The 27,729-nt window shown below is 38.6% G+C and overlaps 1 protein-coding gene across 1 annotated transcript in view; it reads left to right on the top strand.

The window, feature by feature from the left end:
- Window positions 1-27,649, top strand: part of MED23 (mediator complex subunit 23) — a gene marked incomplete at its 3' end in the record, with an annotated part of 28,457 nt that extends 808 nt beyond the window's left edge. Inside the window, exons 3-23 of the mRNA XM_010148871.1 lie at window positions 154-278; window positions 424-535; window positions 1,307-1,405; window positions 1,964-2,065; window positions 3,020-3,089; window positions 4,671-4,783; window positions 6,042-6,137; window positions 6,720-6,737; window positions 13,449-13,649; window positions 14,895-15,038; window positions 16,838-16,983; window positions 17,573-17,818; window positions 18,023-18,165; window positions 18,728-18,902; window positions 20,764-20,927; window positions 22,061-22,185; window positions 22,664-22,869; window positions 23,889-24,069; window positions 24,968-25,138; window positions 26,305-26,521; window positions 27,330-27,649. Coding sequence (XP_010147173.1) covers window positions 154-278; window positions 424-535; window positions 1,307-1,405; window positions 1,964-2,065; window positions 3,020-3,089; window positions 4,671-4,783; window positions 6,042-6,137; window positions 6,720-6,737; window positions 13,449-13,649; window positions 14,895-15,038; window positions 16,838-16,983; window positions 17,573-17,818; window positions 18,023-18,165; window positions 18,728-18,902; window positions 20,764-20,927; window positions 22,061-22,185; window positions 22,664-22,869; window positions 23,889-24,069; window positions 24,968-25,138; window positions 26,305-26,521; window positions 27,330-27,649 — 3,174 coding nt within the window. The remainder of the gene's footprint in view (window positions 1-153; window positions 279-423; window positions 536-1,306; window positions 1,406-1,963; window positions 2,066-3,019; window positions 3,090-4,670; window positions 4,784-6,041; window positions 6,138-6,719; window positions 6,738-13,448; window positions 13,650-14,894; window positions 15,039-16,837; window positions 16,984-17,572; window positions 17,819-18,022; window positions 18,166-18,727; window positions 18,903-20,763; window positions 20,928-22,060; window positions 22,186-22,663; window positions 22,870-23,888; window positions 24,070-24,967; window positions 25,139-26,304; window positions 26,522-27,329) is intronic.
- Window positions 27,650-27,729: the final 80 nt, after the last annotated feature.

Genomic DNA, 27,729 nt, shown 5'->3' with positions numbered 1-27,729 from the left:
AGGGAAAAGCCAATGTTGCACAGCTGGACAACTTCTACCATTTATGATCTTGTTCTGTTACTTTCATTTCTTCATGGTAGGATGCTATACGAATTTTACAGTTTGTTTCACTACCTGTAAATATGTTCTTTCTCCACTCTACTGCTTTTTCAGGAATCCCATGAACAGTGTGTCCAGTGGATTGTAAGATTCATTCATAGCCAACATAGTCCTAAAAGAATTTCTTTTCTTTATGACTGCTTAGCAATGGCAGTAGAAACTGGACTTTTGCCACCCAGGTAAGCTATGTTGGAATGAATCAGTGGATAGGATGCATGGAAGTTGTAATACTGGACGGTATTTTACAGTGACGTTGTAAAATTCTTGCTGGAGAACACGTTCTTATTATCTGTCATTCATTTTTGCATTATCTCCTCCTGCTAGGATGGTTTGTGAATCTCTGATAAACTCTGATTCGCTTGAATGGGAAAGGACACAGTTGTGGGCATTAACATTTAAATTGGTCCGGAAGATTATTGGAGGTGTAGACTACAAGGTATCTTCCTCCCATTCCTTTCTTCGTGACAAAGCATAATATTTTCTGGCTTTGTTTTTATGATTTTATGTCAGAGACATCTAGTGTTTCAAAGCTGCTTTGATTCTGAAAGAAAAGAGTAATTCAGTGAGACCACTTTTAATGCTTTTTCATAGTTGAGCTTTACCTTAATAGATAGTTCTGTATGGACAGTGTAACTCCTCTCTTTGTTACGCAGTTGTCTTCTATCCCTCTTTCAATTGCAAGCTAAATAACCCTAATGCAGTTGCAGAAGTGGTACACATGGAAAAGTAATACTGTCAAGCAGTAAGGCTGAAGTTCTGGCACCTGCTGTGACCCCTGTTGCTGTGTAGGAAAGCAGAGTCTTTGGCAGGGTACAACTTGTAATGGAAGGAGTAGGAAACCATGCGTCTCCTGCTCAGAATCACCTCACCAGCATTGGTGAGTGTGTTAGAGCAAACAGCATAAAAAACAACATTGTGCTTTGGTCAGTCTGCACAAACTGTTGTGGGCTGGGTGTCTCTGGATATACATCAAAATTTCAACACTTGTTTTCTCATCTGGATTATCCTAAGATTGGGAAGTTCTGTGAGGAGTTACATATCCTGAGCGTTCACATTCTCAGTAGCAGTCTGTCTTCTGACATTTAGCAACAATCAGCTGATACGCCTGTCAACAGCTGACCAATTGTCTGACCAAAACGATTGTGTAGTCTTTCTGCCAGAAATAAAGACTATTTGGGAACGTTAATTTTGTTGTGTTTTCTTTTAGGGTGTACGGGATCTGTTGAAAGTGATCCTAGAGAAAATCTTAACAATTCCAAATACTGTGAGCTCGGCTGTTGTACAGCAGCTTTTAGCAGCAAGAGAGGTAGCTATCTGAATTTTATGTGTTATCTCTGTAATGGGAGATAGGCCTTGTTCTTTTATTAGTGAGTTTCTAATAGCTGGGGTGGCTCTCTGAAAGTTGGTACAGTTCAGCAGCAAAGTCTTTGTGCTCGATTTCTGGTCTGTAATTGCATTTTATACAGTAACCAAAGAGCTTTTGGGGGAATACTGTAGATAAGTAATAAAATCCCTAATGGGAGAGTCAGACCCAATGTTTGACTTGCCTAAGGTAAAATGTATGAGATACAATATCAAGATTAATATCTTTATTTTTTTTTTCTTAGTGAATGGCAGTAGTGATTGTTTTCAGTACTCCGTAGGCATAGCTTTACTTCAGCTTAAACGGTCTAACTTACACTTGCACAACTAAAACCAGGTTTTAAACTAACGTACTACTGTCAGAATATAACATAAGAAAAAGTATTTTAATTCTTATATCTGTTTTCATGGGCTGCCTGAGTCTAGTAGACAGACAACACCTTTGTTTACCTTGTCCAAAGTCTTTTACTTTGATGCATTTTTTTTATTTTTTTTTTAATAGGTGGTAGCCTACATTTTGGAAAGAAACGCATGTTTGTTACCTGCCTACTTTGCAGTTACAGAAATCAGAAAACTGTATCCTGAAGGAAAACTTCCGCATTGGGTAATGATATGATAGCAAATTGTGCCATCTGGAGTTTTGTTCCACACAAGATAAAATTACTGTTACTCACATAAAACAGAGTTTAAACGAGATTTAGAATGTTCTATTCAACGGTAAGCTCTGTGTATAGGCGTGCAAAGTAGGAGACAGGCTTGATGTGATTGTAGCAGCAGCTCCCTGTGTTCTTGCGTGAAGTCGATGACCTGGTTTTGACCTATGGGCTGAAACTCTTGAAGCACTAGGTTGTCTGTTGACTGCATTTGGAAATGCAGGTCATGCTTACCTACTGGTTTGCGCATTCTCTGTGGCTTCACAGTAAGAAAACTCGCTTTGAATTGCTGACCAGTGTTTATTTCAATTCAGTTATGCAAAAATATTTGGGGCTCTGGTGCAATGAAAATGGTCGTTGTTTCACAGGAGAATGTAAAGTTGATCTAGTTTTTAATTTTGTATTCTGTTACAATAACTAGGTATCAGGCAAAGTATAAAATCTAGATTCCCTTAAATGAATGGGAAGACTGTTACTGACTTCTTTTGAGCCAAGATTTAATCCAGAGGGCACTAATCTAGGTCCTTTGTTTTTGTGGAATTGTTATTCAGAGGCAAACAGAGATTTGTTATGAACAGAAATTCTAAAGCTTGTCTGAAATCATGTGTTACTAAATAATGTGCACTGAAATAATACAGTATGCACAGGAGAAAGACTTACTATATAATAACTCATTTGGTTGCAAGCTAAGGAGAGTGCTGCCTGCCCCTTTATGAGGTTGCATTTTTCCTTTTGTCATTTTTAGGTTTTGGATGATTTTTTGTGACTTGTTGAAATGTGAGGGAAGCTAGTTATTTTAGTAGATACCTGTATATGTTACTAAAATGTATAAACTGTTTTAAAGTCTTAAATATTGCTTAGCAGTATCTGCAACTTAAACCCTTATTTTTTTTCTCCTCACCCAGCTACTAGGTAATTTAGTGTCAGATTTTGTGGATACCTTTAGACCTACAGCAAGAATAAATTCCATTTGTGGTAAGAGAATGACTTCAAAATAATTGATTTTGAACTGTGTTGTTTCTTATAACCTTTTGGGGCATATATTCATCTAAGCAAAATGATTCAGAGCATTTGTTTCATGCGGTATTTTTACTCTTGACAGTTTGTTCTCAGACTTATTTATCTTCTCTTTTTTGCCTTGAAGGGAGAAATTAATACTAATGAGACCAAAACAATTTCTGTTACAGGCTGGTAGTGGAAGTCTACTACTTATTACGTGGCCATATACTTTCTAACTACAGTAGATGTTAGGTAAATTTTAGGTTTTCTATGCTCAAGGATTTTGAGACCACTGGTATGTTAGTCACAGTGTCTTTTCTGACTTCTGCTTCCTTGGAGCTTTTGTAGCTGCTCAGCTGTATGCATATTGTTGCAGGCTTCTGTGTGAACATTTCCTAGCTCAGACAAGTACTGGCTGTCCATTTCTGTGAAAGAAAAACTCACCTTTGTTTAATGCTAGAAATCCAAAGATTAAAATTTGGCTAATTTTTTCCCCTAAAAGATAAAAATGTCCTGTGTTTCTTTTGAGAATTAAGTAGCTTAATAAGCGCTGCATTGCATCTTGGATCTGAGCGAGGTTTATTGCAACTGAGCTCCTTCAGTGCAGAGATTGAGGATTTAAATTCATGTGAAATGCTCCAAAGCATTTTGTGTTTCAGAAGCACGTAGTAATTCTTCTCTTGGAAGTGTGGCATAGCTTTATGCATACGGCTCCCAGGGATCACACACAATTTTTACAAGTCTTGTATGTATAAGTGACCTCTGTAGAGATGGATGAAGGGAAGAAAGAAATACTTATTTACTTGTTTTATCTGGCTGTAATATGGCCAGTCTGGACAACCTAAGTCATGGAATTTGAACTGACAATGAGATTTAGGTCAAAATTGGGGCGCCTGAATTTAGATGCTGATACCCAGGTGCACTAGGGTCTCAGTTCAGATGCCTGTCTTTAAGCAACTGAAACAGATCCCAGGTGTCTAATTGACACTAACAAGTCTAAACTTACCCTACAAAAAACTTTATGTGTGAACAACTGAATCGCATTGGCCTACACTGATGGAATCGACTAGATCTCCACTGACTGCAGTGGGGAGTGCAGACGCTTGTGTTCGAGTAGTTTACTGAACAGAATCCTGCCCACGGTTTGTCTTGCAGGGTGAGCACAGGAAAGTCGCAGGACTAGGTTATATACTTAGATTAGTAATACCATTTTCTTTGTGGAAAGGGTCAGCGTACAAAATTAAATCCCTAGATCAAGCGATGGCAATGGGACAGTCTTCTCATAACCTGAAAGGGCACTTTAAGATGAGTATTTGCAAATACTTTTATTTTCAGGGTACCCAGTCTGAACAGAAGGTGATTTTACTCCTTAGATATTTTATTAGTTGAAAATTAGATAGAAAAATAAAGTCACTCTGAAGCAATCCTATGATAAAAAGCTTTAAACAGTGGAAATTTAAGAAGAGCATAAAAGTGGCTGAGGTCAGTTTTTGCATCAGAACGATGAAACAATAGGCCAGTTGCACTGTTTTAGAATTTGTGTTTTGTTGCATGTAGGTCGCTGTAGTCTTCTCCCCGTGGTAAATAACTCAGGTGCCATGTGTAACTCATGGAAGCTGGATCCTACAACCCTTCGCTTTCCTTTGAAAGGTCTCTTGCCATATGATAAGGTATGCCTTATTAAGCTTCTTGAACATGTTAAATTCAGTAAATACAAAGCTTTTATATCATTAGGGGAAGCAAGTGATTTCAACTGTGAATATCCAGTTGTTCCAGTTAGACTAACGTGGGAGACACAGATGTTTTCACTGTGGTATATATTTCCGTGTTTTCAGACTATGCGTGGAGGACCTTTAGTGTGGGTCAACTGCTGCCCAGGATGCCAAAGAACATGAGATGTTCAATGTGCTGTGTGGGTGTGTGTGTGAGAGAGAGCGAGAACAGAGAATCAATTGGAAAATCAGTATAGTGGTAGGGAGGTGAAAGAGGATGGGAAGGTAACTTCTTCCTTTCTGTGCTCTTAGTTATTCCATAGGAAGGATAATTTTAGAAGTCAAATATGAGTTAACTTATTTAAACTTAAAACGCGGAGTGCGAAGTAGTGGTGTGCTGAAAGAATTTAAAAACTTTAAAGGATCAGGACAAAAATACACATTGTCTAGCATCCCATTCCCTGTATCCTAGGCGCCTAAAGAAGGATATAAAGCTAGTATGTTTAATAACATGTATAGTGTTCTCACTCTACAGCCATTACAATTTTGAATGTTTCCTGAGACAGGTTTGGCTTCTGTATATTTAGTTATCTGTGTATTTTATATACAGTATGTAAACTATATATTGCAGTATTGTTTAGTTACATTATTATTCCTCTTCGAAATATTTGTTCAGTCTCCTCTTGAGCTTGTGTAAGTTTTTAGCATCCTCAACATCCCTTTGACAAGGAGTTCCACATTTCAACTTGTTGCATGAGGAATCGGCTCCTTCGGTTTGTTTTGAACCTAGCTTCAGATAACGTGTTTCTTTAAAGTGATTCAGCTATTGGAAGACACAGTGAGCAGTTGTGCCCCATCTGCTTGCTTCACCCTACTCGTGATTTTTATGCCTCTTGGTCATGTGCCTCCTCAGTTGTCTTACCTGGCTTCCTCTGAGTTCTTGACGGTCTGCCAGTATTCAAGGCTGTTTCAAAAAGTGTGCCATCCTTTCGTGGGGTGAAGAATGTTCTTCTACTTGGTCCCTGTAAAATCTATCACTTCTTAAGATCTGGGATTATTTCTTCCTTTCTTTTGGTGTCAGAGAGCAAAAAAGATTTGCCAGATAATGCATATCTGCATGAATTAAACATTCATCCTTAGGTTGTACATAAACTCAGTATGAAACATAATCTTGAGGCAATATATGTTTGTTTGTGATTGCTTTTTTTTTTTTAAGGATCTGTTTGAGCCACAGACTGCTTTGTTGAGATATGTGCTGGAACAACCGTATTCAAGGGATATGGTCTGCAATATGCTAGGTCTGAATAAGCAGGTACTGTACTGTGCTGTAACATGTGGTTTAATTCTGCATAGAATCTGCACTATTCTTTTTCTCTTTTCTTTGCTATAGCTAACTGAGCAAAACAGTTTAGGTACAGAGAGTGATTTTTTTTTGTTTTGATTTTTTTTTTAATGAGATCATATTAGGTTAATTGGACACTGTTGTTCCTATCATTTGTATATTGCTTTACGAATGTTAAATTGAAAAGTAGAGATTTAAAATATGATTTTTTTTTTGCATTGCTTTTTTTTCCTATAAGGCCAGCCTCAAGTACACCTTTGACAGACAGCGGGAGACTGCTAGCTCAGTCAATAAAAATGGTTATTGTTCATGTCATTAGTTTTTTTACAGCATTGTTGTTCTCTGTTATATTGGCATGTTATAGTACTAGAATAGGGAAAAGCTGGGTTTTGTCTTGTTACGTTTTTTTCTTTTATACCTTAGAATGGGAGGGCTTAGTCTGACTTGGGGATCCTTGAGGCTGGCCTCATAGTCACTGTTTTGTCTTTTCTTTTTTTCTTCCTTTATTTTTGTTCTGTCCTGTCTTGTCCTGCCCATCCTCCAATGCTCTAGACCTTGAACATTGCTCAGGTATGTTCACAACCTTACTGTTGTATTGTGACTAACGATACGCTGGCCGCTTTGTAGCCACTGATTCCAGTTAGAGAATACATGTGCAGTCAGGGCTTGAAATTGGCAGGACCATTAGTCAAGCTCAAATTCTCACTACAGATCTCTAGAGAGATGAGAGATACAGTGTAAAGCTGACAGTCAGTGGTCCTTTGGTCCTAAAATTTCTATTGGAATGGACTGCTCCCATTCCCTTACCAGGCATAAGAACTTCTGCTTTGTCTGCTAGAATTTTCAGATGAGGAGAGATTCGTAGTTCAAAATTTCTTTCCTTATGCAGTTGGAAAAAACATCCACTGCCCTTAAATGGAAAATTATAAAGCGTAAATACATCATTGATTAAAAAAAAAAAGAAGCTTTACTAGTGGAATTTCCTTATCATTAGGAAGCCTCTGTAACAAACATCCCAACGGGCAATTAAAATATTCTCCAAGCTAGGTAAAAGAAAGGTAGTGCAGAGTACCGTGTGAAAAGTAGTTCCTTAAAATCTGACTACTTGTTTCAATAAATAAATAAATAAACAAACGCCTGAGCAAGTCAATCAAGTGGACTTCTGCTTGAAATTTGAATTTATGGGTATTATCTTTACAGTTGATCCCTTGTTACAATAACCAATTCCACGCCTACTTTATAAAACACTGCCTAAGATTTCTAAAATAGCGTTGCTGTTTGCAATACTATAGTGAAGGTTGTGTCAGTGTTTCCATTTAAGAGACTTTTTTCAGATTTGTAACTTGACTATAAAATTTACATGATCCTGAAACCTTGTGTATATTTCCCATTGTAAGTGAAATCTACCAGTGCTCTTTCTGGACTGGGACAATGTTTTTGAATGCGCAGATTCCTACATCTTGGCAAACAGTACTCAGAGTGGAATATGACAGTCTTTTGTATCTGAGACTTCAAGCAGCTGAAACGTTAAACCTTGGAAATGAGCTGCTAGGTTCAGTGTCAAAATGAGTAGTATTTGTATTCTGTGTCTACTTCTGTGTCTACATTCAGTTAATAAATTAAACTATTACTCTGTGCATTGTGTAACTGGTAAATAATACAACATCTGGACAAAAAAATATATCGAACCCGTTTTATTCTTCTACCTATGGATGGTCTGTGCCTTCAGGTCAAAAAAAACTTTGATGTTAAAAATGCTGGCTTTTAACTCCTACCTTACTGTCCTCTAAAAGTAATTCAAGAAAACTGAAGAAACATATCGAACTATACTTCATAAAATTTGTTTACTAGTATAGGAATTCCTACACAAAGTTTCAACCTGGCGTGAAGTTTTATGGCCAAGGAACAAACTTGAAGAACGTAGCTTGCAAAGGAAATGCTGACAGAACATGAACTATAGCTGTGCTACTACAGTTACAACACCATAAAGATGTTTGGGCCGTAGAACATTTGTGAGTTAACATAAATACAGAGTAGGATGTTGTAGTGGTGCAGAACAGGTAATAATGTTCCATTTAAACATTAATATGCTCTGTCTAAAACTGCGGAAAACATTAAAATTTTACTCACTTTTAGGTACAATTTAACTTTATGTTGTAGTTGAATGTGTTAATGTAGCCACCTGAGAAAAAAATAGTAGCATGATTTTCAGAAGTTGTGTAACTGTATTGATGCTTTCAGTGAAATGGCTGATATTTTGTATTTTCTTGTTAGAACTGAACTAACTGAAATTTATTGTCAGTGTAATACGAGACACTTAGAAACGAAATAGTGTCAGTTTGTTTCAAAGTAAATACAGAAACACCTCAAAGCGATGATCATTATTTATTTATGATCATTAATGATTGATGTGAAGCTGCTTGTATGCCCTGTCAACTATTTACACAGATCCAGTTGCAGGATTGGAGCCTTCATTTGAATCTTTTGGCATCACAAACTAGGTATGGTTCAGCCAAATTTGTCCTAGTTTTCAAATATTCTTGAAGATGAACAATGAAATTTTCCGGTTCAGTCTTAATTAAGCTGGTCTATGGTAGAAAACTGTTCGCTCAAGCCATCTCTGGGTTGTGTTAAAAAAAAAAAAAAAAAAGCCACCACCACCAAAACCCCCAGAACAACTCTAGTAAGCTGAACTTTTTTCCACACTGCCCTGGGGTGTGTTAAAAAAAAAAAAAAAAAAAGAGTACAAATCCAGCTGTCCTGTTAACCTTGCAGAGAGAAAAATAAAGGTAAAATTTGATATCTTTGTAGATTCATATGTTCCTTTCGGGATTCCAAGTTTTGCCATCGGGTTTTGTTGTGGGGTGAGGTTTTCTAATACCTTTATTAAGTATATGGCTTTAGTCCAGATGTAATAATACGGACTTCAAACTGTTCCTTCTGTTGGAGTCTGGGGATTTTTATTTTTTGCTGCTGTGTACTTCTGTGTGGGACAGTACCTTTTCTTGTATATCTGTTTCAGTTGGTCTATGGGAAGCTGAGATTTAAATTGCGTGTTACCATGTGTTGTTATGGTTTACAGTTGGACTCGATCTTAAAGGTCTTTTCCAACCGAAATGATTCTCTGTCAATTTGTATTCTGCTGTTAGCTGGGGTGATACTCCTAATACTAATTATCTTCTAAATAATTGGTTGAGGTACGTAACATTCTGGGTTTTTTAAAAATGATTGACGGTTCAGTGTGTCTAAATACATTGATGCCAAATTAGGATTTGGTTCAGGGATCCTGCAGTTGGTTCTTAAAAGCGAGCTTTAGCAATGTCTTAAGGACATGAAGTCACTTAGAATGTTTGGGTTTATACCTTTAACCTCTCTGTACAGACTTGTATGAAGAATAAAATGCCAATTTCGCTTGCATACTTGCCATCAGGATTGTATTGCAGTCCTGTAAACAGTGGAAAACTTTGTTAAACCTTGATTTCTCTGGGCTGGGGAATATCTGAAAGAGAAGGTAATTTTCAGGTGTCTTGTTTCTGTAATGTTATACAGACTTTTAATTAACAGCTATTGCATTAATGATTTTGCTCTTTAAAGAGTGTATTTGGCTGGTCACCTTTTAAACCAGCAGTGGTGATCTGCTGCTTTGAGTAGGAAATGACCCGTGCCATACTCTGTCCAGGTGAATGTGCAGTTGTATTCTCTCCTAGCTACAAGACAGGATAGTTTGCTTGGGGAAGATGTTTCTTGTCTCTGGCCATGCATTGTGTAAGGACAATCATTATGTGAAGGGAATGCTATGATGCAATATTCAAAAATTGACTTTCCCTTTTATTTTTAAAATCTTGCAGGTTGAGGACAGGAACTTACTATCCAATATTATTAGTGTTAACAGGGCAAAGTACTTGAATTAAGGGGTGTGAGTATGTATTTCTGATTGTAAGAATATGCGCTGAGAACACGTGAGTGCAACTTCCTTGTTGAAACTTACTCCAGTTTTTAATGAGGTTAACTTGAGAATGCCCACTGAACATGGTAGAATCAGGCATAATACAAACAAGCTTTAAGGGGTTGTGTCTTGGTAGCACACAGTTTGGGAACATGGAAGTGAGAGAGGAGCTATAGTTCTGTCTTGTATTAACTACTTCAGGCATTTAGCTTACATGGTTTGAATTCAGTGTCTGGAGACAGAGTTGTACTCTTGCAAGGATCTTGGGCTCTGCAGTTTGGCCTTCTGAATCCATTTCTTCAAGTGTGGATATTTTATTAAATATTTTTGAGCTAGATGTTGTTGGTTAAAATATTCAAAAACTCTTAATAGCTTGCAGCTAGCCTTACTGACCTCTTAAAATAGTTTTCTTTTAGGGAACACTTAATGCCACCCCTCCCCCAAAAAACCCAACCCAAAACAAACTCACGAGAACAAACCCCCACAACCAGTTGGGGGAAAAAAAAAAACCCCAAACAAGAAAACCCCAAACCCAGTTGAAGCTTTGATCCACTTAAAGCACCATTAGTCCATCAGAGGGCTGAGACCAAGAAATTTTAGTATCAAGCTGTTATGAGGATGGTTTCCCCCCTCCCCCCTGTATTGTTTTTATGGTTTAATAATGTTTTCAATGAGAGTATGTATTTGTCAGATCGTCAAATCCTATTTTCAGGGCAAAATGGCTAATGTGTATTTATATAACAGAAATACAAATATTTCAATAATGTTCTCTTTAGGAAAACAAAGCATAGTGGTTTTGAATGCTGTATTTTTCCATATATAATCCAAATCAGTGCAGGCTTTGTTTGGTTTTTGTTCTGTTTAAGCCATACCAAAAAATGAGTTCCTACTTATTTGTAAGGGAAATCAGCTCCCACCTATATTTTTATTCATCTCCATGTTTACTGAGATGTTCTTTCCATTACAGGCAATTAATAAAATAAGGCCCCAGTCCTGCAAATTCTTATGCAGCACAGTGTTTTATTTTTCAGTGCTTCAAAACTATAGGTACAAAATCTGTACAAAAACGTATATTCACTGAACATAAAGAAAAAAATGCCAGAAAATGAAATTAAGGTAGAAAGTGAAGTACTGCTATATTTCTTTATTGAAAATTGTTCTTAAAGCAATAAAACTGTGATTTTAAGAATAAAAGACTGAATTTATTCTTTTAATTTCCTGGCTCCGAAAATTTTCCCAATCTTAGAATCATTCAGAATGGTGAAAATTCCTACTGGAAATTCTGGCTTTCCTTACAACAGTAATATTCTCCTGTTGTATTCTTTGAATAACTTTATTCTAAATTAATATAGCCTAACATGATTAGGCTTTTGAACATCAACCCAGAGCTTAGCAAACTATTAAATTTCAAGCCCTGTACGTAGTAGTTTTGCATGCTGGATTATAAACTAGTCTGTAGTGTTGTCTGTTGCACCCTGCTCTGCTTCATAATTAGTTGCTTTGGGAGGGGGAAAAAACTGAAGCACAGAAACCCCCAAGTATTCTCAGTGGGTGATGTTAATACTGCTCTCCATAAACACGGAAGGCGGTCGGTCCGGGATAATGGCGTTGCGTACTGGAGGAGAAGGTGGAACTGTAGGCGATGCTTTCTGTCTTTAGTTGGAGGTTTGTGTTAAGCATGCTTCCGGAAAGTACAGCTACAGTTGTAGCTTTCCGTGGTTTCGAGCTGGTGAAGGGGATGCTGTTCACTATATTTTGAACTTTCACTGAAAAGTTCACAACTTTTCCCGTTCTTGCATTATATTTTCAATTGAAAAGAATCTCTTTGTTGTTTTTCATGGCAAAAGACCACCCTCAATGAAGGTAGAACAAGCATCTCCTTTCAGCATCTCTCTTTTCCTTTGGTTATGTCTTTCTTTATTAATTAAAAGGGTTTTTTAGGCTGCCTTGCTAGTAAGTCAAAGAACTCATCTAAGGCATCCGTAAAACTTTTTATGAGTGTTTGGGCTATCTTTTTAACCTTTTTACATACACCTTTTTGCCTCTGGAAAGGGACACTGCATTTTCATGATTAGTGTTTGAGCAGCTCAGTTCCTTTTCTTTTGTATCATTGAAGTAATAATGTTTTCTTTAAGGCTGCATTATGTTACAGGCATCAGCTGTGTTTAAAATAAAATAAATGAAAGTGACCATTCTGGAATAGAGATTGTAGTGCAACAAGCAGGTGTGTTAGATTATTTCCAAAGTGCTAGCACTGTCTGAAAGGTTAAATTCCACGCAACCTTTTGTCCTTAGTATTGTGTATTAGGGTTACTGTACTAATGCAGGGTAACAAAAGGTGGTTGCGCTAAAGGACTTGTGGTGTGACATGATGCTCGATGGTCTTCAGTGGGTTTGTAATCCGAGTTCCAAAGCACTGGTAGTGGGGCCTGCTTTACCTACGCTGTACTAACGTGTGTATCTGAATGTGTAACGCACTCCTTACTTAACAATTATCAGAAGTCATCAGGGAAGGTGTGTATTTTAAATGAGTTCTGTGTTTGCGTAGCTCACTGTGGAGATTGTGGCAGTCTAAAGCTCATGCCTGAAGAGCTTATTGCTAGGATATGTGGTTTCTGTTCTGTTCACAACACATAGAACATACCACTTGTATCAGATTATTTTCAAGTCTTTTTTGGTCTTGCCTTGTACCAGCTGGGGCTGTGTCAGTAGGATAGCAACTAATGATAGGGCTGTTAACCAGATGTTAATTCTGCTGCTGGTTGTAGTTTGTAGGTGAGCCCAAAATGAGAGTAAAAAAAGAATAGTCATTAAACACCTGTGTCAGGTATTGGGATGTTTCCTCTGGATTTGGTGGTATAATTCTTACATCTTTTTCTTTATGGTGATTCCTACTTTTGAAATGGACTTAAAGGGGAAAAGAGGGAAGGAAGAGCACCAAACCAAAAAATAACCCCATCCAAACTATCAAAGGAACCGCCACCAGTGTCTTAAAAGAACGGACTTCTGTTTTCCATGAATGCAAGTTCAGAGAAATAACATTCTGCATGAATTTATTAAAAAGCAAACAGAACCCTCAGATGGTATTTGTGCATGGATGGTATGTGTTTTGGAACTGAGCAGAGAGTTGTATAATGTGTGATAACATGTGAAAATCATCATGACCTGTAACATAGTGCAGCTTTAATACACTGGCTTATCCTTAACTTAAGTTCAGACTTCATTTCACGCTTCCCAGCCTTCTGTCGAAATACTGTACTGTTAACTGCAGCTGTACAAGTTCTGACGTTAACGGCAAGGCTTTTGGAATACTGTATCTGATCTCTGCCTTACAGCACAAGCAGCGCTGCCCTGTGCTGGAGGACCAGCTGGTGGATCTTGTGGTGTATGCCATGGAACGGTCTGAGACAGAAGAGAAGTTTGATGATGGTGGAACCAGTCAGCTTCTGTGGCAGCATCTCTCCAGCCAGCTCATTTTCTTTGTGCTCTTTCAGTTTGCAAGCTTTCCTCACATGGTCCTGTCACTCCATCAAAAGGTAAATTGTTTGTATCGCTTCCACTTGGTAAGAGAGATTTTAACCAAAACGAGTTTAAAAAAGAAAAAGGTCACTCACCTCTGCAAGAAGTACCCTGTGTGTAAAAAGTTTGGGTCATTGTGCTCTGTAGAAGTAAGTCACATTCTCAAGTTACGTTGCTGTGAGCTAGGTCTGCTTCCCGTGTATTCAGTTACAGGATGTTGTGTTGCATCTGGATTCAAAATGTGCTAGTAACTAGCTTAAGGAGATAAACTGGCATAATTCAGTACTGTGCTATTGCATCCAGTTTATAACCAAGCTTCAAACAGGGTCAGTGCCCTGTTCAGTTTGTACGCTCAAGAAACATGCCAAGTTTATGGATTCAAGAACCTTGTCTGTCTGATCAGAGCAATCTGGTCAAAGACAATTTGTCCAATTACGGTGGTATTGGCAATGACCGTCCAGAGTTGTTATTACTTCCTAATAATAAATCCATTAAAACTCCTACGCTTTCTCGTATTTACCCTTTTCTCTGGTGCTCACTGTCAGTTCCGTGTTATATCAAAATTTACTGTGCAGGTTATGTTTTAGTTGTGGTGGGTTCTAGTTCTCTCCTCCTTTGATAGCCCAGAAAATGGTTTTACCAGGGTTGCATTCCTTTAATTGCTGTTAATGAACCACTGAAAGAGTAGGCACTGTACAATACAGTTGCACCAACCTAAGCTAAAACTAAAGCAAGTTAGGTACGAGTAGAGGTTAGGAGTAGACTACTGGTTATTAGACAGTTGCTGGTACAGATAAAGAAGTTAAATAACAAACCCCCCACCCCCATTCCAGACAGGTCCAGATGAAGTGAGCCCAAGTTCTGGTTCAGAGACTTTCTTTATAGGTAGAGTTGATAGAACACCTGTGGCCTGCTGCTCGTAGTGGCAATACATTACTTGGCTCCAGGACTACAAGGTGACAATTTAAGTCCAATATTTGAGTTGCTAATTTTTCAAAACAGTGATCTTCAAGAGCTAAGTAACATTTTGTGTCCCACCGTTAATTGCTGTGGCCCTCCCAGAGACTGTGTTACGATTAACGTACCTGTTTGCCTGCCATCTTTCTGAAAACATGATGTACATTTCTGCCAAAGTCCTGCTATAAAATTCCCAGCAACCTCTGCTGGAACTGTTTTAGTCTGTCCTTCTACTTTTAGAGGAATCTTTGAAGTGATTTTTCTTCTGCATGCAGCATTTGTGCGTTACTGAGTGTTTTTAACAGTTGGCAGGCCGTGGTCTCATTAAAGGAAGAGACCATCTGATGTGGGTGCTGCTCCAGTTCATATCTGGCAGCATCCAGAAGAATGCACTGGCTGACTTCCTCCCGGTTATGAAGCTTTTTGACCTCTTGTATCCTGAGAAAGAAGTAAGTCTTCTCTCTGAAATTAAGTGTTTTACTATTAATTTTTAATTCAACCTGAAACCTTTGTATGTCGGTATTACTGTCATTCTTGTGTCACTGTTACAGCAGTCTTGCTGCATAGACGGAGAGAGATGTTTCATAATCGAACACAAATTTTCAGGATTTCCGAGCTATGTTTTTCCAGTAACCACATTAGGGCGGTGTTTTTAAGGACAAAACAAGACTTCCGTTAACTCATCTGATAGGTGAAGCGACAGGACAAGAGGAAAGGCTCTCAAGTTGCTCCAGGGGAGGTTTAGATTGGATTAGGAAAAATGTCTTCACCAAAAGGGCTGTCAGGCATTGGAACGGGCTGCCCAGGGAGGTCGTTGAGTCACCATCCCTGGAGGGATTTAAGAGACATCCGGATGAGGCGCTCAGGGACATGGTTTAGTGGTGGATTTGGCAGTGTTAGGTTTACGGTTGGACTTGATGAGCTTAAAAGTCTTTTCCAACCTGTGTGATTCTGTGATCTCTCTATTGACTTTGGTCTGACTAAGGTTTTGAGGAGTCTGTTGAAGGATACTGTATGAGGATACTATTAAGGATTAATGTGGAATTTTATTGTTACATCTGGGCTGTAACAGTAGAACGCTGAGACTTTCAGGTGCAAAGAACGGAACAAGACACTTGTTTTGCGTTAGTGGTTACTTAAAATTCATTCTGCAGTAACAAATCAAATTTCCAGTCATGCTTTGTACTTTCCTCTAGAATGAAGGTTCCCGAGGAAAGGGGAATTAGGGGAAGTTGTCAAATTTCCATCGTGACAGCATTCAGCATTGTCAGCATGAAGTCCTGATTGCTTGCTCTTATAGAGCTTTCTATTTTGGGTCAGTAGTCATGTTAAGGCAAACGTGTGGCGCATCGAACGGATATGTAGCAATTTTTTCCCTTCTTGAGTTCGTTTTGACCCACAGAAATTTTTCAGTACAGTTTGTTTCATGAGCTCGCGATTGCTTTTGTCAGCACAAAATACGTGAAGAGTGACAGGGCAATTTACTTCAGCCATAGTGATGTGCTCTGAGTTACCCTGGGTTGTGAGACTAGGGCATGTCCACGGGTGCAGTTTCACAGGCAGTTTAAGTGGTACCTGTGGCTGTTGCTCCTAAGAGGGTATGTCTTACTGTACCCTTGACGCGGCATTGCTGCTGCCTCACTTGTGCCTTCAGTGGTGTTTGTGCAGTAGCAACTCTACCGAAGGGAAAGAAATGGAGAGAGTCAGAGGGCCTTTTCCAGTGGCAGTAATACACCTGAGTCTGTAGCCAAAGCCTTTTGAATTCTGTGGTATATGTGTTCCTTTTCATTGGACGTGTATTAATCTTGGGAGTATATGGTGATGCTGGACAAGGTAGATTTTCCAGAAAATATTGCTGAACCACTGAGTACTTTACTATGGAAGCACATACTGTAGCTGATTTCTGAATAATGTGGAAGTGTGAGGCTGAGAGTAAAAATATGTGCTTTGTAATTATATGTATGTACTGTGTCTTGAATTTATATACTCTAAGCAAAAAACTTCCATTTGCTGGGGTCTTGGATTATTTGCTTGGTTTGGGGTTTTTCTCAGAATAATTACTGAGGTCCAAGTCTATTCCAGAGCTCTTGATATAAAACTGCAGGCACGGATGAGTGTAGGATCTGTTTTTCTGAAACGTTGCTTATAGTGTTGAAGTCAGCAAAACAAAAGCTTGTGAATGGTGGCTTTCTAAGTTGGTTTTCTGTACGTTAATACAACATGTCACGTTGATGTGTTCTTTCTTTAGTGTATTCCTGTACCTGATATTAACAAACCCCAGTCAACTCATGCTTTTGCAATGACCTGTATTTGGATTCATCTGAATCGGAAGGCCCATAGTGACAACTCCAAGTTACAGATTCCTATTCCTCATTCTCTTAAACTTCACCATGAGTGAGTTTTGTGGGTTTTGTTACGTTTTATTTGTCTCTAGACGTAATGGAGTAGGAAGCTCCAAGGCTGTAATCGGAATGTGTTGTGTGATGGGATGCTGTGTAAGGGTTATCGAAGGAATGAGCTCAAAGTCATTCAAAAAGAAGAGCTCAGAGTCAAAATATTTTGTGAGAAGTGAAATGCTGTTACCATACAGCTAATGGGAATAATACATTAAATCTGAGCTTAATAAGTCTTTCTTACTGATGGAGATTCTGAAAGAAAATAAACAATTCTGGTTTATTACACCGTGGCTTGGAAAGTGTGGATAAGCAGTACATTGGGTTAAGTTTTGTCTGGAAAGGTGACTTTTTTTAAGTGTATTTTTCTCCTAAGCAGTTTCTCTGTTAGAGGAAAATCATAACACAGTGAAACTGAGGCCTAAGATGTAACCATTTTGCTTTGGTGCCATTAATAAATACTCTGGGTTTTTTTCTGCTATTTTACAGTAGGTTTTTGACTGGGGTTGTTGTGGCTGTAACCCTGGAATGCATGTGTATTCTTCTGCTTTTTTTTTTTCTACTTAATGGGTAATCTCTTTGGCATGCAGGTTTTTGCAACAGAGTTTAAGAAATAAAAACTTGCAGATGAACGACTACAAGATTGCCTTGTTGTGCAATGCTTATTCAACCAATTCAGAGTGTTTCACTTTGCCAATGGGTGTACTAGTAGAGACTATTTATGGAAATGGCAATATGAGGATACCTCTTCCCGGGACTAATTGCATGGCATCAGGGTCTATTACCCCGTTGCCAATGAACCTCCTGGACTCACTCACAGTTCATGCCAAAATGAGGTACAGTATGCAGCTAGCTTTTTCTGTTGTTTGTTTGGGTTTTTTTTTTTTCCCAACCTGTAGATGTGCGTGTAAATAATTAACATCAGGAGAGCTTTCTTGTGTCTGGACATGTCATGTATAGATCTGTCGAGTTACTTTATGAATTTCCTAACTTTCAAGGCCTTGTTTTTGATCGAAAACCACTTTTCTTTCTTTTCTCAGTCTGATTCATAGTATAGCTACGAGGGTGATTAAGTTGGCTCATGCCAAATCTAGTGTGGCCTTGGCTCCTGCTCTTGTGGAAACCTATAGTCGCCTGTTGGTGTATATGGAAATAGAGTCCTTGGGCATCAAAGGCTTTATCAGTAAGAAAGAAAACCTTTTTTTTTTTCTTTTTCCCTCATCCTTTTGTTCAGTAGTAGTTTCCTTAAATGACAACTAGAGACCATAGTAAAAATGAAAATGTAATGATGCAGCATGTTGAATACATGCATTAATTATTTTAATATGAAAGGAATTGTAATAATTATCCAAGTGCTGCAGTAAATTTCAGATGAGTGTTCTGCTGTCCCTTTATGCCATCAGTTGTATAGTCAGGACCTTCCTAGTTATGCCGTGTTGTGCAAAAATGCACTAGATGGAAAATCGTAAGCCAGGTTACTGAAGTAGATGCAAAGGATATTTAATTGCACTCAGTAAAATAGCTTGCATGCCTGCTGTATACACTCATTCAAAAGATTATTGAGCTCTGCACGTTTACGGCATCTTCAGACAGCGCTTGCGCACGTGCTCTTTGGAGAAAATACGGTTTTCAAACCAAGTATCAGTCTTGCAGCTAAATATAACCGTCCATCCACAGCGTACTCTGTATTCTATTTTAAAGTGCAGTCGCTCGGAAAACTTACTTTACAAACTTCTTTCCATAAGGTCAGCTCCTGCCAACGGTGTTCAAATCTCACGCATGGGGCATTTTGCACACTCTGCTAGAAATGTTCAGCTATCGGATGCATCACATCCAGCCTCATTACAGAGTCCAGCTGCTCAGCCATCTTCATTCCTTGGCTGCTGTGCCACAGACTAATCAGAACCAGCTTCATCTGTGGTGAGTGATGGTTACCGTGTTTAACCGTATTCTCCAATTCTCCTTCGTCATATGAAGAAAGCTTTGGTTTAAATGGGACATGAGTACTTCCCAGTTTTAGTTCTGTGACTAAATTGTTTTGTGGTATCTCGGCAGGTCGCATTCCAGAAATACAGTTAGATGTTAGCAGTAGTGCGTTGCAGAGTTGCATGGGGCAGCCTCTTGTGCAGACGTGGCAGCAGTGTCATAGGTCAGAACACAAGAATGGGCACCAGAACCGCCACACTGGGAAGTGTCGAGGGTGGTGAGGCACTGGACAGGCTGCCTAGAGAAGCTGTGGATGCCCCATCCCTGGCTGTCTTCAAGGCCAGGCTGGATGAGGCTTTGAGCAACCTGGTCTAGTGGAAGGTGTCCCTGCCCATGGCAGGGGGGGTAGAACTAGATGATCTTTAAGGTCCCTTCGAACTCTAACCATTCTATGGCTCTGTGATAGTGTTTGTTGAGCTTCTTGTGCTGGAGATAAAGGGCAATGCATGCTACTTGTAGTCACAGTGATTGGCTTGTCTGCCAGGGAGACTGCGCTTGCTTACTCCCGTAGAGGATGTTTGATTCCATTACAAGAGTTAAGTTGGTTCCAGTTAATTCTGTAGCAAAGTTAATTTTCAGTCAGATCAGAGAAATAACCTGGTTCATCCTGCAGCTGTAAAGCAATTCGCGCGAAACTGCGGTGGCTGTATGTGAACCTGGGTGGAGAAAGCAGTGTGTCGCTTCCATTGTCTGATGTGTCTTATGTCAGTGTAAACCACACATAAAGCAATAGCTGATTTGGGCACAAGAAAGATGGAAAAACTAGTTAAAGAAGCTTTAGAGTTGATAATGCAGATAATTCTGAGGAAAAGCTTTGAGTTTAAATTAGCTGTGAAAGAAGTTGAAGGGTATGAGATTCAGTTTGTATGTAGAATCTGGGGTTTGTCATAGAGAAGTTGGAGAAAAGAGTGTCCATTCATTCTTGGAGTAGAGTGGTTCTTGTGGGGGTATGTGAGGGAGGCAGAGCAACCTCATTATTATCCTAAAGTCTACTTACACAGTAATTTCATAGTCCAAACTCAAATTGCTAGGTTGCTTATCCTTTATCAAGAATAAAGAGAACAAGTGAAGACAAGTTTCTCCCTAAATGAAGGTCTTTCTCTTTTTATTCACCTATATCTTGTTTTGTCATCTGTGAAATATGGATGTTAATCAGACACTTTCGATAAGCAGTACGTGCAACTAGAGTGGAGCAAACCAGCCTCTGGCTTTGGCATTTCAAAGTCACCATGTTATAAAACCCTTTTAAATTACTTGGAACTACTTGGTGTGAACAGCGCTTCCAGCTAGAGCACTGGCAGATAAATTGCTTTTAATCACAAAGCAGTACTTCCTCATTTCTTTATTAAAGGACAGTTAGTGCTGTCTCCTTCAAGGTGCTAGTTAGCTTTGAAACTTCCCGTGCATTATTCATGCCTATTTGTTCTGGTTTTGCATGTATTTATTTAACTACGTATCCTTGTTTAGACAAACACATTCATAAGATGACAGAAGGTGGGGGGCTGTAAATTGGAGAGGCTTGAGGCTCTTCTTCCAGGGGCTCTGCACCTGGAATTTTCATTAAATCAACTTTGGAGAGCTTTATAGTCAAATAAAGCACTCAAAAATAAAGTACTGTAATTAATGATATAAACTATTTAACAGTGGAAAAAGCAAACTTCTACTAAAGGTTAAGAAAATCACTTTCAAAAGTGTATTATTTGAAGCACAAAATGGAGCAAAAGTAGGTATTTTTTGAATCTTAGAAGTAGCAGCGTAAGCATAGTTGGCTAACTGGACTGTTTCCCTTTTTCAGTGTTGAGAGTACTGCTCTAAGGCTCATCACAGCTTTGGGCAGTTCGGAAGTCCAGCCACAGTTTACACGATTCCTCAGTGATCCCAAAACAGTTCTTTCGGCAGAATCAGAAGAACTCAACAGGGCTTTGATCTTGACTCTAGCAAGGGCAACGCACGTGACAGGTAATAGTGGTGCCGTGAGATCACATCTCAGTGGAAGCCGTGGTCAAGCCATTTACCTAAAATACGGTTTAGTAGAATATCCTGGAAATGACCCAGTGATCAGACATATCACATACACTTCTGGTTTTGAAAAAAGTGTAATTTAAATTTTCAACTACTTGTTTTTAGGCAAAAAGCTGTTATTAAAGCAGTAGTTAAATCAGACAGTGTTTGAAAGCTTATTTTTATACAGAGATACAAGGTAACTTTTTAAAACTGTTTTCAGTTCATTATTTGAAATATAAATGTTTGGATTGATTACTGACACATGCGATTTAAAAAACATGGAATGTTCACAGCAAGTGTCTTGCTCATGTGTAAGCCAGCCCCTCTACAGCTTACCTTTAAGAAAAAGTAGTGTTTGTTTGGGGTTTGCTTTCTTGGGGAAGGGAGAGGGAGAAGCTTTTATTGTGTGTTTTTAACAATGTGCAGTGACACGGCTCAGTTTTTTCTTAACTTTAAGGGGGATGTTTTCTCTCTCTCCTTTTTTTTTTTTAATGGTTTGAGTCTGGAGACTCGCTGGAGAGTTAAAACAACTGATGTCACAAAAACTGGTGGAGGTGATTTGAAAGGGGAAGGGGTGGCTTTGTGTTAGGTTTTTTATTTTTTAACCTTTGTTCAACCTTTAATGTGAAATCAACACTGGAGGTGGGAGGGATGAGCCTTGTGATTTATTTCTATGGCTAAATTGGGAAAGGTGCTGCTGAAGAGCCTTTTTAAAGCAATATAAAATAGCATTTGGCAATTCCATCATTATCTTCCTTGGGATTTTTTTAAAAGTCTAATCAGTTAATCAGTAAAAGCTTGTCTTACTGTCATTACAGGAAATGAAATATAAAATCTTAAAGTCATGATTGCTTTATTTCTAGCTCAAAACCTAAAAATAACTTTGCCATTGTTAATAGCCTAGAAAGTTAATATCCAGATTGTTCCGTAGAGTAAATAAGAATTAAAGAAAGGGAATGGGAGAAGTTGGCCGAGGAGGAAGCCATGTTGAACTAGCAAAGCCTTGATGTATGTGACTACAAAAGGAATATCAATTAAGAAATGTTCTTTTTTGTGTGAAATTCTAATGTCATCAATCTGTTTTCTAGACTTTTTCACAGGCTCTGATTCAATTCAAGGAACTTGGTGCAAGGATATACTGCAGACTATCATGAGTTTTACTCCACATAACTGGGCGTCACACACACTAAGCTGTTTTCCAGCTCCTCTGCAGGTAATAGTTTCAAACTGATGATTTTATAATTGGGAATATGGAGAATTTTACCCTCTTAACTAGCATAAGGCAAAGGATCTCGTCGTGAGATTGTTCTCCTGTCCAGACTGCATTAATCTCAAGTCCCTAAAGAACACAGCATGATTGTAACATTGCTATTTCTTCAGAAATGCATTAGCTTCTCTTGGAGTATTCTAAGGCCAAGTTTGGCCAACCGACACTTGCAGCGGAAGGTAAATAAGGTCTAATTAAAATTAAAAAAACTGGAGAAGCCTTTTTTTCTTGTGGCAATTAGTCGTGTAGCTTTGTTAGTGACGTAACAGTCACTGTGGTGTCAGGCTGAAGCAACAACTCTGCCTGGCGCGTTTGTATCATACAGGGAAGTAGGAACTCACAAGGTGCTAAGTCAGGCGAAAGTTCGCCTGTGCGAACGTTTTATCCTCGGCTGTCAGTCACAGTAAAGCCTGCTTTTTTTCAGGTGTTCTTCAAGCAGAATAACGTGCCGCAGGAAAGCCGGTTTAACTTGAAGAAGAACGTGGAAGAAGAATACCGCAAGTGGAAGTCTATGACCGACGAGAATGATATAATCACGTACTTTTCTATGCAGCATTCACCCCTACTTTTCCTCTGTCTCCTGTGGAAGATGTTGTTAGAGACTGATCACATCAATCAAATTGGCTACAGGTGAGCTTAAAAGATGTGCTATTTCCAAGTTACTACGGCAACACTCAGTTTTGAGGGCATAGGCCTTGGGCATTAACAGCTTGATTTGTATGGGGTTTTCTTATTAATTCAGAGCATGAAAAAAAGGAGTGGAGCTAGGTATTAGCAAGCATATCATAATAACTGTGCAGTATTTAAGACTGGTTGCACCACACAGTGATCTGCAGCGCATATTCTTCCTGGTAAGAGATGAGGACGTGAGGTCTTTGAATTCAACGGTTTACTTGCCATGGCAATGTTTCAGGCAATCTGAAACAGTAAAGAGAAGATACAACACATGTATATTTACTTAACCTTTATACGTGGCCAATTATTTAAAAAAAACCCCAAATGGATGTTGAATTAAGATGAAAATTATTGTGGAATCTTCATTTTAATAAGATGATAATTTATTAAGAATATTTCATCTTCATTTTATTAAGATGAAAATTATTGTGGAATTATTGTCTAACAATTTTCTTAACTTGTTCTCTGAAATAACGGCATCAGCTGTGGCCAATGGATCCTTTCTCTTCAGTCCTTGTTAGGTCTGTGGAAACAACTGATGTTTGCAGTGAGGAAATATCAGTATTTTAATGCTCTGGTTATATTAAAACGTGTACTGCAGGAAAACAAAGTTGAGTTGAAGAAGATTGGCCCAAGAGTTGTAAACTAAAAATGGGTAACTAAAGCATGGGTTCTGGGCAGAATACTATATGGAAGAATAGGTGAACTTGAAGTGTTTCTTCTGCTTAGTATCCAGGCTTTGGAATTCCGTTGCTCTAAGTTGTTACTTTTTGCTTTGGTTTGGGTTTTTTTTTCAGTTCATTTATTAAAGGGAGAATTTTTGTCTAACTCTTATAAAATAGACTAGTTAAAAATGTATTAAGAACAGTAACAATTGCTTGTTGCCTTGTCAGTCTGTGTGAGCATTCCTGTAACAGAGCTGTAGTGGTTTGTTTTGTTTGGATTTTTATTGTTTTCTTCCTCTTCCTGCCTAGAGTGTTAGAAAGAATTGGGGCCAGAGCTCTGGTGGCACATGTCAGGACATTCGCAGATTTCCTGGTGTATGAATTCTCTACCTCTGCGGGAGGCCAGCAACTCAATAAATGTATCGAGATTCTCAATGACATGGTGTGGAAATACAACATTGTAACGCTGGATAGGCTGATACTGTGCTTGGTAAGTGTTGCCTTCGAAGACAAGATGCCATTTCTTCACGCAGAGACTGCTTTCCGAGTCCCTTTTTTAGGACTGATCTCTTTAAAAATGCATTGGTTTTACACAGTGACTGTTAGCTAACTCAGTAAGCAACGTAAAACTTGAAGTCTTGCAGTTCTCTGAATCTACAGGGCAATCTTTTCTTGGTTATGTAATGGCAACCATTGAACTGGTATTATTAAATGCTGTTATTTGTGCTTTGATTCTCTGATCTCAGAACTCTGCAGTTATTTCTGGAGCCTGAAGAGGTAGAAGGGGTATGGTATGCCATGATTCAGAAGCAAATGGAAAGTCTTGTATGAGATCTGTGCTCATACTGTTCCTTCAGAAGAGTAGGAGAGAAATGACATTCTGTGCCTTTTCGGCTTTTTGGACAAAATAAAGCAGAACTTATGTAGAGAGAATTAAGTTTTCCTTCAGCAATTATTCTTCACTTACATTTTAAAATCTTGTAATAATGTAAAGCTGGATGTTTAAATTTTAGTTTGGTATTCAGACTGAATTCCAAACTTGTCAGTGGCCAGACATTTGACTCGATCTTAACTTCATTATCATTAATTGGCTATTTTCAATAACAGAACTGGCAGCCAAAAGAGAGATAAAATTCTTGGAGAATGTGCTATCACTGGGGAGTTTGTAAGACTTTCTCCTATGGAATAAAAAAATGTGATGGGTACTTCTCACGGGAGGTGATAGAACCTGGCTTTTTTCTGTGCCTTCACTTGAAAAATACAGTTGAGAGACCGTATGTTCAATGTGAATTTGTGTGCAGATATACCTAACTTGCAGCCAGATTTGCTAGCCAAGCAGGCAGCAGCATCAACTGTAATTCCATGTTTTCTGATCCTTTTTCTTTAAGGCCATGCGTAGTCATGAAGGAAACGAAGCTCAAGTCTGTTACTTCATAATTCAGTTACTCTTACTGAAGCCTAACGATTTCCGAAACAGAGTGAGTGATTTTGTGAAGGAGAATTCTCCAGAGCACTGGCTGCAGAATGACTGGCACACTAAGCATATGAGTTATCACAAGGTATCAAAGCTAATGCAATTATTTTATGGCACTACTTTCTGTGAAGGTGAGATCAGGCAAAGCACGTTTTGTCCAGTGAATGACAGGACAGCTTTTTCAGCTACTTAGTAAGTAGGAATTTATTTGGGCTAGTATTAAACCCCCCCCCCCATTTTTAAATCACTGTGTAATAACATAAAAACCATAATGCAGTGATATTTAAAGGTAGAAGCAGCTGAAGGGTTGGTTGGAGATTCATTCTTGCTCATCTATATCCAGGCATTTTAAAATCTTGTCTTTACCGAAATCCATTTAGAACAGAGTTTTTGTACATCAGGTAGAAGATATTTCCTTCTGGTGTTTTTATGACTATAACAATAGTTAAACCTATGTTTTCTCCTAATTATTAAAGCTTCTTCCTTCTCCTGTGTGGCAAAAATTCCCTGATAAGTTAGGGAGAGATACTGCTGAGATTTTAATGCTGCTGTAAGTACAGTGCCTTCTGCTGGCTAGAAAAGGATGGACCAATGGAGTGCATCAAAAGATAAATCAACACTCAGACAAAACAGAAACCAGCAAACTCATGTAGCTGAACACAGACAATCTAGTTCTGATCCAGGAGCTATTTGGTCTGTATTAGCCCTCTGCATTTAGCCTTCCAGTGCTTTGACAGTGCCTAAAACTGTGAGGGTAGCAGGAAATCAGATTCTGTTAGCCGGAGTACTCCTCTGGTATTTGAATACACTCCAGTTCTTTCCAAGGGATTTATTACATGCATATTATTTCTAGTGTGCTGATTCAGTATATGATGCAGAAACTTTCAGCAGTGCTGATTACCCCTAGGTTTTCTCTCCAAATACTTGACAAGGGACACATAAGGGCTGGCTGCTTTCTGCTTTGCCTTGGGATGCTTGATGCTCTCTTATGGCCACTATGAGGAGTGGTGAAACTGTTTTGGTTTGGTTTTTTTTTCTGAAGAAGTTGCTATCCACCAGTCATAATATCTAAATATTTTCACTCAGAGTTGAATTTTCTTTAGTAGGCTTCACAGTGGGATCATCTCACTCCATTTATGTATGATAATGAGGGTTATGAATTGTCTTTTTAAAGAAGTGTAGATGCTGGATCTTTAGTGCCCGGCTTTTAAGGGAAGAGCTTTTGATTTTGTTGGATTTCTTTCCCTCCAGAAATATCCTGAAAAGCTGTATTTTGAAGGCTTGGCAGAACAAGTCAATCCCCCAGTTCAGATCCAGCCCCAGTACTTACCAATTTATTTTGGAAATGTATGCCTGCGCTTTCTGCCAGTGTTTGACATTGTAATCCATAGATTTCTGGAATTGCTTCCAGTGTCCAAATCACTAGAAACACTATTGGATCATCTGGGAGGTTTATACAAATTCCATGGTAAGTTACCCGTGAATACGGACTTTATTCCTGTTGTGATCATTCCATTCTCTTTAATCTCCTTAATTTGTGATTTTCATCTACTGGTACAGCAGCGTGTTAATCCTTTCTCACTGTGTAAGCCCTGTGCACATTTACACAGAGGAGTACAGTCCCTGTTCAGTGAATTGCAGCCTACTAACAGTGAACCTGCTTTTATTCAGGTAGCTCTTGCCAATTCTAGTACTTGGCACCTGTGTCCTAACAAACCTGGTGTTACCAAGACTGAAATAGCTAAAAAGCAGTTCCTCCAGTTACGCTTGTTTAAGATTCAAATAATTCAACCTGATTCCCCCCCCAACCTGCTGTAACTGCATTTTTTAACAAGGATTTGTATAGATGTCATTTCTGTGTTACCCCTGGACATTTTACAATGTTCTTTCTTTACTGTGACTTCGTATCTGGATTGTTCCTATTGACTACCCCTTTTATATGAAGGGATGATTTAAATGGTTGACTTACAAGTGTATCAGTATTATCATTAAGATATGAGCTGTCAGTAACACTGACTTTCTTTGCTCAACCTCTACCATTCTGCATACACACTAAAGTCTGTGTACAAGGCAAAAAAAAATCAGTGTTGTGTAGTGAAATAAAGAACATGAATCAATTCCATATACACTGTTTTTAAATACATAACATTTGTTCTTGATTCAAGATCTTGATCAATAGCTCTTGATTGTAATTTTATATTTGTCACCATAAATATAATAGTCATGCTAGAAGTTATTTCTGGGTGGGTTTTTTTTTTCCCTTTTCTTCTTGGCAGACCGTCCAGTGACTTACCTGTACAACACCCTTCACTACTACGAGAGGCATCTCAGAGAGCGCACCAACCTCAAGAGAAAACTTGTTCACGCCATAATTGGCTCTCTCAAAGATAATCGCCCACTTGGCTGGTGTTTAAGTGATACTTATCTCAAATGTGCTATGAATGCCCGAGAAGAGAATCCGTGGATCCCTGATGATGCTTACTACTGCAAGCTCATTGGAAGACTAGTAGACAATATCCTTGCATCAAACAAGCTGTGCCAATGTCGTAATAGCTTCATTTCATCAATACATGAAATTCAATTTCCATCTATTCAGGTACAAAATAAAGGCTGGAGTCTTTGTTTGGCTACATAGATCAGTCTAAATTTATAATAGATTGTGTCATGGTGTAACTC

The sequence above is a fragment of the Eurypyga helias genome, unplaced genomic scaffold, assembly GCF_000690775.1.
Source record: "Eurypyga helias isolate BGI_N326 unplaced genomic scaffold, ASM69077v1 scaffold9053, whole genome shotgun sequence".
Lineage (NCBI taxonomy): Eukaryota > Metazoa > Chordata > Aves > Eurypygiformes > Eurypygidae > Eurypyga > Eurypyga helias.
Note: the sequence above shows the minus strand (reverse complement) of the source record. Positions and strands in the feature narration are given on the sequence as shown.